This window comes from Penaeus japonicus, unplaced genomic scaffold (assembly GCF_977035675.1).
Source record: "Penaeus japonicus unplaced genomic scaffold, GWHDUDI00000001_assembly GWHDUDI00000025, whole genome shotgun sequence".
In the NCBI taxonomy this organism is placed as follows: Eukaryota; Metazoa; Arthropoda; class Malacostraca; order Decapoda; family Penaeidae; genus Penaeus; species Penaeus japonicus.
This window is the reverse complement of record NW_028234427.1, coordinates 4,391,778-4,401,777: the sequence shown is the minus strand read 5'-3', so window position 1 is coordinate 4,401,777 and position 10,000 is coordinate 4,391,778. Positions and strand designations below refer to the sequence as shown.

At 42.0% G+C, this 10,000-nt stretch overlaps 1 protein-coding gene across 1 annotated transcript; it reads right to left on the bottom strand.

Moving 5' to 3' along the window:
* Positions 1 to 2,795: 2,795 nt before the first annotated feature.
* Positions 2,796 to 9,978, bottom strand: LOC122251570 (uncharacterized). Its single transcript, XM_043013598.2, has 6 exons — positions 9,367 to 9,978; positions 7,865 to 8,020; positions 6,794 to 6,916; positions 5,950 to 6,060; positions 4,830 to 5,021; positions 2,796 to 3,129 (listed from the first exon to the last, which is right to left on the bottom strand). Exons 1-6 carry the CDS (start codon positions 9,581 to 9,583, stop codon positions 2,846 to 2,848), a joined length of 1,083 nt encoding a protein of 360 aa, XP_042869532.2. The 5' UTR covers positions 9,584 to 9,978; the 3' UTR covers positions 2,796 to 2,845.
* Between the last annotated feature and the right edge of the window lie 22 nt (positions 9,979 to 10,000).

The following is a 10,000-nucleotide window of genomic DNA, read 5'->3' as shown; positions in this document are numbered from 1 at the left end:
CGATTCCATCTCTATCGATTCGCTCCCAGACGATTCTCACGCAGCCATGTGCTGATTGGCTACTGGAGTCTCCTCCTTCTCACTCCTCTAGACCAGCTGACGAGCACACGAGACTCTTTTAGCCAAGGTAGTTAGATAGCTTGGTAGTTAGTCTCTTACTATCTCGCTTATGCCCAGTCCCGACCTAACCAGTCGGTTTCTGTGCCGTCCAGAAGTCGTATCTTATCCATAAGTGCACTTCTGTATATCATACTTTCTCTAATAAAGTCTAATAATTTTTAGGATTCTGGACACATGTTACTTGAATATCAGTAACGAAGAAGCAAACGTTTGTCACACACACACACACACACACACACACACACACGCATACAAACACACACGCATACAAACACACACACACATACACACACACACACACACGCACACGCATACGCACACAGATAGAGAGAGAGAGTCTATAATTCACATTTAGTTATTCACCACAAAAGGGCATTACTCTTGAACCCACTAAACCCAGCCATAAGAGACAGACCAGTGCCAAGGCCGTGATATTCCTCCAGGAACAGCTTCGACAGCTTACTCGTTACCGGTTCTCTTGTAAGAACTTCATGGCGGATTAGAAACAGCAGCAAGGTATTTGAAGATCCATTTAACATCTAAGGCCTTGTCAAGCATATATATAGACTTCCAGACTTACCCAAAAGGATCTTCACTCAATCCTATAATTACGGACTTTCCTGAAGCTCCAAGTACCTCCATGAGGATCACTCTATAACTTGCTCAAGAGTGAAGGAAACACAGTAAGCCATTTCACATTTGCAGGAGGTTGAATTGACCAGTCTGATTGGCCGATCGATAGGGCGTAAATCCTGGTGGAGCAATATTAAGCAGCACCATAATTTTGCCCCTGATGGCTGCTTCCTTCCACTCAATAAGTTGGCAAGAAAACAGAACTTCCAACCTGCCTCTTCTCCAGTAAAGTGGAAGTACTGGACCTTCACAAGCCAACGCCAAAATTACCATCAGCAACTTCCTAAAAAAATCATAATATACGAATCACAGTCCAGATGTTTAGGACACAGCTGAAAGCTCTAGACACGAAGAAGAAAAGAAAAGAAGAAATTTATGCTGAAAAAAATGTGCTGGCTGACAAGTTACTATGTAACATACTTGTTACAAAAGTTGTGGCCTAAATTCTGGAAATAAGCAAATGTTGTAGCCATACATAAACAAATAAAACAAAAAATACCCCCTCTTGTCTTTCCTGTATATTCTGGCGAAGGTCCTATGAAGGAGTCTTGGCCAATGAATCAACCATCTTTGATATACATCACCTACTCAGGAAGAGGCAGTACGCCCTCAGGTGAAAGAGATCGGCGTCTGACCTCATCTGGCAATTCACAACTCTGTCTAAACAATCTCTTGATGAATGGGAAGATAATTTTGTCTTTGGACTCGCCTTTCCTGTGCAATTGACAGAGTGTAACACAAAGGTATCATCGCCAGACTGAGTGGTATTGCCATCATGGGATACCTACTGATGCTGGACAAGAAGAATAACCCAGGGAGTCGTAAATGTCAACACATCAATTAATATTCTTTCGAGACAAATGTTTCACAAGATAGTATCCTTGGACCTCTGTTGCAGAGTGCTTACATTTTGGATATTTTGTGGGTCATCATGCAAGGCCACACCTATGCGGATGACTGCACATTGTCATTCCCAGAAGAATACTGCACACAATGTCAACAACATTCTAAGCAACACATGACAAACCACCGTGAATTTCAATGAAGACTCAAGCAATGCTGATAATACGATGCCAGGCCCCAACTCGTGCAGGCCAGTTCTATTTGTGGACACTGAGAACCTGATCTACAAGAGTGCCATCAACATCCCGGTGGTAAATTCATCTCACAAGGACAGGAAACTAGCCTGCCTCTTATGCATATTCCTCACTACCTCCCACACCAAAACCATACTCTGAACACCTTCCAGGTTCTCTCTCTAAGAGCCTACTGTATGTTGGTTTGGTACTTTTGCCCTTCATCACATCTGGGATTACTCACCAGGACCAAAGACCGAAGCCAGCAATTTGTGTCACCTAAAACAAACGAAAATAGCCGCCAGCTACATGCTTCATCTTCTATAACATTAGCAGGAAGTTAAAAGTCCTATGCCCGTCTTACACATGGGCGTCACAGTGCACTACGAATATAAAGCAAACCAAGACCGGCTCTATTGCACAACACATGGACTTCAGCCTTTAAAGAGCTACAGGTCCACCTCGCAGGAACTACTTACATCAATCTACATTTTTTCCAGTATAGGAATAACTTCTTGTATAAATCTTGCACACCTTATAAACAATAAAATTAAATACTAGGACGAAGAAAAAGAGAGAGAGAAAAAAAGAAGAAAATCATTGGCAAAAGAAAAATAAGTAATAAAGAAGTAAAAGTAAAATAAGTAATAAGAAGTTAAAGAAAAAGCATAATAAGAAAAATATCAGCAAGATGATGAAAAAGATCAAAAGAAGAAGATGAAGAAGAAAAGGAAGAATTAAAAGATAAAGAGTACTCATAATCTTTTGTTTGTCTGTCATAGCCATTTGGATCTTCTTCGTTGAGTTTGTTTCCTTTCGGTTTCATCAATAAGAAAATAGTTGCCAATGATTGATAGCAACCAAGGTAAAAAAGAGAAATAGAAATGAGATAATTTCATAATACCTTTTGTCTAGCAAAGAAATCGTCACAAAAAAAATCATTTGAGAGAGAAATAAAAAATCAAAACTAGATATAAATTGTATTAATCTTCCACAGAATTTACAGAGCTCTTCCCTCAGGCATTCGCGACGCTTCCCATGTTCAGCTCACACACAAACCTCCTGTCGGTGTTGCAGTTCTCATTGCTCAGGCCCTGGATGGAGGCGCCGAGGCAGATCTTGGTGGGGTCGAAGGAGGGCTTCCCAAGGAGCCAGCCGTGTCTGATGGGGGAGCCAGAGAGCCAGTGCCAGGCGTGGAGGCTCTCCGTCGGATCTTCCTCCTCGGCGTCGGTGCGGCCCTCGTCTCTGCTCGCCGTCTGCTGCTTTCGGCCGCCGAGCCAGAAGACGTCGGCCGTGTCGTCTGCGGGGGGAAGGGGAGTCTTAGGAGAGGGAGTCTTAGGGGGAAGGGGACTCTTTGGGGGAGGGAGTCCGTGGGGGAGGGAGTCTGCGGGGGGAGGGAGTCTTTAGGGGGGAGGGAGTCTGCGGGGAGAAGGAGACTGCGGGGGAAGGGGACTCTTTGGGGGAGGGAGTCTTAGGGGGAGGGAATCTTAGAGGGAGGGAGTCTGCGGGGTTAGGGAGTCTTAGGGGGAGGGAGTCTTTGACTAGTGGTGGGGGTTGGAGCCTGTAGGGTTATGTAGTCTTTGGGAAATCTGGCTCTAGGTCGTGGGAAGTGAAGAGCCTCTTGGGAATGTAGTCTTTGGGGAGTCTCGCCTTCGATGCGTGGCAAGAGGAATGTAGTCTTTAAGATATCTAGGGTTTGGACCTTTACAAGAGGAATCTTATAAAGAGGAATCTAGGCCTGTGTGAAGGGGAATAGTCTTTGGGAATAGGGTGATTCGGGCGGAACTAAGGACCTGGTCTTTGGGAATTTAAATTTTAGGAATGTAGTCTTTGGAATGTAGTCTTTGGGAATGTAGTCTTTGAGAATGTAGTTTGTAGGGAATATAGTCTTTTGGGAATGTAGTCTTTGGGAATATAGTCTTTTGGGAATGTAGTTTGTAGGGAATATAGTCTTTTGGGAATGTAGTCTTTGGGAATGTAGTTTGTAGGGAATATAGTCTTTTGGGAATGTAGTCTTTGGGAATGTAGTCTTTGGGAATGTAGTTTGTAGGGAATATAGTCTTTTGGGAATGTAGTCTTTGGGAATATAGTCTTTTGGGAATGTAGTTTGTAGGGAATATAGTCTTTTGGGAATGTAGTTTGTAGGGAATATAGTCTTTTGGGAATGTAGTTTGTAGGGAATATAGTCTTTTGGGAATGTAGTTTGTAGGGAATATAGTCTTTTGGGAATGTAGTCTCTTTTGGGAATATGAACTTTGGGACTCAGCAAGGGAAATTGCATCCTGGGAAATCTAGGCTACTGTGGGAATATAGTCTTTGAAGAATGGGTCTTTTAGTATAGCAAATGAAATAGTCTTTGGGAATGACGATGAACATTAAGGCACCTAATTTATGGAAGATTTTATGAATTGTACAATTACGTGGCTTAATCTATACTTGGATATTACTTCAAATTATCAGTATATTGATATGTACTTATTTTCAGAATGAGAATAAGGGGGGGGGGATAAAGAAAAAGAAAAAAAAAGAAAGGAAAAGGGAGAAGATGAAGTAGAGAGAGATGTTGAAGAGGAAAGAGGAAGTGAAAGAAAAAGAGGGAGAAAGAAGGAAACAGAAAGAAAAGAAGAAAAATACGGAAGAGGAGGTGGAGAAGAAGAGATTGGCGAAGAAGAAGAAAGAGAAGAAAAAGAAAAGGAATGAGAAAAAAGGAAGATAAGAGGAAGAAGAAAAAGAACGAGAAGAAGAAGAATTAAAGGAAGAAGAGAAGGAGAATAATAATACTGATAATAATAGTAATACGAAAAAAAAAAACCAGAAGGGGAGTAACAATAATAATAATAAGAAGAATGAGAAGAAGAAGAAGAAGAAAAGGAGGAAAAAGAAGGCGAAAAATAATAATGATAATAATAGAAAAAAAAGGGGAATAACAATAACAACAACAACAATAATAAAAAGAAGAAGAAGAAGAAGAAGAAGAATGAGAAGAAGAATAAGACTCACTGGCACTGTCCTTGAGCAAGAGAATGAGCCTCAGGACCTCCTCTGGCTCGGCCAAGTCCCCGTCGGTCAAGCGACAAGTCTTCCTCGCTTGGTTCCAGTTGAGGGCCTGACCAGCCTCGCTGACGAAGAAACACTCGCCCTCCAGGTAGTGGTAGTCCTCAGGGCACAAGAGGGGCGCGGGCGTCGGGGGCTCTGTCGTGGGGGGATGTGGGGAGGGGTGGGTGGGATTGGAGGATGGAGGGAGGGTGGGGTGGGGTGGGGAGGGTTGGTGGAGGCAGGGTGGGGGTGGGTATGAGGGGGTGGGGGTGGGATGTAGGGGGAAGGAGGGGGGTGGGGGTGGGGTGGGGAGGGTTGGTGGAGGGAGGGTGGGGTGGGATAGGAGGGGGTTGAGGAGGGATGTAGGGGGAAGGAGGGGGGTGGGATAGGAGGGGGGTGGGGTGAGATAGGAGAGGGGTGGAGGGTGGGGTGTAGGGGGAAGGAGGGGGGGTGGGGTGGGATAGAAGGGGGTTGAGGGTGGGGTGTGGAGGGAAGGAGGGTTGGTTAGGAGGGTGGAGGGGGTGGGATAGGAGGGAGTGGGAAGGGGAGGGGTGGAGAGGGGAGGGTGAGTTTATATATGTATGTTTGGACACACACACACACATACACGTACACACACGCAAACGCACATAAAGCCAAACAAGATAACGTGAAAAACTTAATATTAAGATATTTTCCATTATCAAAAATCTTTCAAGGCAAATGACATTAACTCTTCAACATATATACTCTCACCTTGTATCCTATTCCCCCACACACACACACATATATATACACGTATATGCATATATATATATATATATATTATATATATATTATATATATATATATTTATATATATTATATATATACATATATATATATATATATTTTTTTTTTTTTTTCCTTTTTTTTTTATTTTTCTTTTATTTTTTTCTTTTCTTTTATATTCTTATTTTTTTAATCATCTATATATCTATCTAATCTCAAAAAAGAAAAAAAAAATACACTAACAAAAACCACATCCATTTTGAATCCTGACCTTTGACCTCTGACACCTGACCTGACCTCCTATAACCTTGTGCAGTGAACCCAGCTGACCTACCTTCCCTCGTCAAGTTATCGAAGTTCTCTTGCATTAATTGTGACACGTTGAAAAGGTCATTTCTCGCCTGCATGACGAGTGTGGTTAGGTCAGACAGCTGGCTTTCAAGGCCTGAGGGAGAAAACATTGTTTGGGTTATATGTATGTTGTTGCTGTCATTATTACTGTTTTTATCTTTTTATTTTATCTTTTTTTTGTCGTTGTCTTTTTGTTGTTATTGTTTTCTTATTTGTTATTGTTGCTGATCTTGTGATCTTTATCATCATTATTATAATCATTATTATGATTGTTGTTATCATTATTATTATTGAATCATTATTATCAATAACATTATCCTCATCCACAGTAATACCGTTATTACTCGCATTGTTATCATAATTATTATCATTATTATTGTTATTATCATTATCAATTTTGGTATTGCTATTATTATTATTATTATTATTATTATTATTATTATTATTATTGTTGTTGTTGTTGTTATTATTATCATTATTATTATTATTATTACCATCATCATCATCATCATTATCATTGTTATTATCACCCTTCATTACTATCATTGTCATTACAATCATCTTAATGAATTTCGTCAATACTATTCCTATCATAATAATAATCTACTAATAATCATCATTAACATTTTTAGACTGTCATTATCATCATTATATAATCATCATTATCATCATAATATAATCATCAGTATCATCATAATATAACCATCATTATTATCATTATATAATCATCAGTATCATCATAATATAATCATCATCATCATCATAATATAACCATCATTATCATCATAATATGATCATCATTATCATCATTATAATCATTCTCTTACCAAACAGTCGACGTTCATGTGACTTCTTCATGTCATCAACTGTGTTTTCAAAGAGAGAAATGTTGGCGGTACTGTTTGCAAGATCCTCAGTAATATTTTGCAACATTTTTTCTACCGTACCCTCTGAAAAAAAATGTCGCTTTTATTTCTGTTTTTAGTTTTTTTTGTTTTTGTTTTTTGAGTTATTTTATCATTATTATTATTATTATTATTATCATTATTATTATTATTATTATTATTATTATTATCATATTCATGTTTATCATTATTATCATCGCTATTATTATTATTATTATTATTATTATTATTATTATTATTACTGTTATCATATTCATGTTTATCATTATCATCATCGTTATTATTATTATTATTATTATCATCATCTTTACTATCCACATTATCATTATTATCATTGTCGATATCATTATCATCATTATTATTGTCATTATCCTAATCATTACATATTATCATTACCTCACTATATGAACATATGAACTATATGAACAGTCATCATTATTATCACTATCGTCACTATCACTGTCACTATCACTGCAAGCATCAACATCACCATCATTACCATCAACACTACCATCATCACTAGGTTTCATACTTCACTATAATTATCACCATCACTACTTTCACCACTATCAGTATCGTCGTCATAGTGATTTCTTCTAATACACCATCACACACATCACCATCACCTCCCTCCCCACCTTCACCATCACTTCCGTCACTTCCGTCACTTCCCTTCCCACCATCACCACCATCACCCCCCCCACCACATGCCCCCCCTCCCCCACCCCCACCATCCCCACCACACCCCCCTCCACCCTCTCCCTCCCCCCCCCTTCCCCCACCCCACCCACCCCTACCACCACCCTCCGAAATCCAACTCACGCAAAGCATCGCACATAGCACTCTCTTCCCCCTGCCCCCCCCTCCCCCACCACCCCACCCTCCCCCCACCACCACCCTCCGAAATCCAACTCACGCAAGGCATCACACATAGCACCCTCTTCCCCCTGCCTACCCCCCTCCCCCACCACCACCCTCCGAAATCCAACTCACGCAAGGCATCGCACATAGCACCCTCTTCCCCCCGGCCCCTCGGCGCCTCCCTGTCCTGCAGCGTCTTGGCCAGTGCCTTGAAACCCTCGATGACATTCTGGAGAAGTTTCCGGTGGAACTCGAGGAGGTTCGGGTCTGAAGCCATGGAAGTTCGTTCTGAAAGGGGAGAGAATTATTATTTATTTGTCTATTTATTTATTTGTTTATTTACTTATTTTTTTTTTTGGTTCTGGTAAAGGTTATTTATTTATTTATTTATTTATTTATTTATTTATTTATTATTTATTATTTTTATTATTTTTTTGGTTCTGGTAAAGGTTATTTATTTATTTATTTTTTATTTTCCTTGGTTCTGGTAAAGGTTATTTATTTATTTATTTATTTATTATTTATTATTATCATTTTTTTTTTTGAGGGGGGGTTGTTAGTTCTGTTAAAGAGGGAAAGGGAGGGAGGGAGGGAGGGAGGGAGGGAGGGTTGGGTGGGGGTGTGTTACTGATATAGTTGTTGTTAGTAGCACTACCACTACTGGTCTTATTATGTGGGGTTTTCTGTTACTGAAAGGCTATTGCTGCAATAATGCTATTATTAAAATGCCATATCTACCGATATTACTACTGTTGAAATATTATCACCACGACTGTCACTACTACCATTATCCATGGTTATGATAGTAGTATTTATCATTATTATGGTCGTTATTACTATTGTTATCATTATCATTGTCACTGTCATCACTATCATCCTATTGATTATCTTTGTCGTCTTTGCTATCATATTTTTACGTCATCATTATTACATTATCTTTTAATGTCAGTATTATTATCTCTACCACGCTTTCACTCCCTTCTCTCTCTCTCTCTCTCTCTCTCTCTCTCTCTCTCTCTCTCTCTTTCTCCCTCTCTCTTCCTCTCTCTCTCTCTCTCTCTCTCTCTCGCTCTCTCTCTCTCTCTCTCCCTCTCTCTCTCTCTCTCTCTCTCTCTCTCTCTCTCTCCCCCTCCTCTCCCTCTCTCTCTTCTTTCTCTCTCTCCCCTCTCCTCTCTCCTCTCTTCCTCCTCTCTCTCTCCTCCCTCCCCTCTAACTCCCTCTCTCTCCCTCTCTCTCTCAATCTCATCTCTCTCTCTCTCTCCTTCTCCCCTCCCCCTCTCTCTCTCTCCTCTCTCTCTCCCCTCTCTCCTCTCCTCTCTCTCTCCTCCCCCTCTCTCTCTCCTCTCTCTCTCTCCTCTCTCCCCCCTCTCTTTCTCTCACTCTCTCCCCCCCCCCCTCTCTCTCTTCCTCTCTCTCTCGCTCCCTCTCTCTCTCTCTCCCTCTCTCTCTCTCCTTCTCCCTCTCTCTCTCTCTCCCGTTCCCTCTCCCTCTCTCTCCCTCTCCCTCTCTCTCCCTTTCCCTCTCTCTCTCCCGTTCCCTCTCTCTCTCTCTCCCGTTCCCTCTCTCTCTCTCTCCCTCTCCCTCTCTCTCCCTTTCTCACAGCCCTAAACTTCCTCCTCCAGAAACCCACTTACCTTGAGAACGACCTTCATCTCCGATCTTGACGAGCTGTGTTACCACCTGGTTCAGCTGGGTGACAGCCAGCTGGTTGGCCAAGACTAAGAGCCGCAGCTGGTCCCCTTCCGGCTCGGGGGCACCTCTCTCCTCGGCGTAAGGTGGAGGAGGTCTCAGGTTGTAGAAAAAGGGCATCAAGTGGTACTGTAGAGGGGGTGCGTACACGACGGATCCCATGGTTGAAAGTGGTCCTCTTGGTGGAGAGGTGGAAGAGGTGGTGGAGGATGAGGTGGAAGAGGTGGAAGAGGTGGAGGTGGAAGAGAGGTGGTGGAGGAGGTGGTGGTTGTGGTGGAGATGGTGTTGGTGGAGGAGGAGGAAGAGGAGGACAAGGGTGAGGACGAGGGACAAGATTTCAGTGAAGAGTTCGAGGTGAAAGTTCTAAAGGTCGAAGAAGAAGTGGCGGACTTCGAGGACGAGGAGAAGGTACTGGAGTTCGAGGACGAGGTGGAGGTGCTGGTGCTCGAGGACGAGTTTTAGAACGAGGAGGACCCCAAAGCCGACGAAGAGGAGGACGACTGTAGAGTTGTTATACGAGGTCGTTCTCTCGAGGATGTGGCGCTGACTGACGGGCGTGGAGGGGTATTTGAGGCAGAC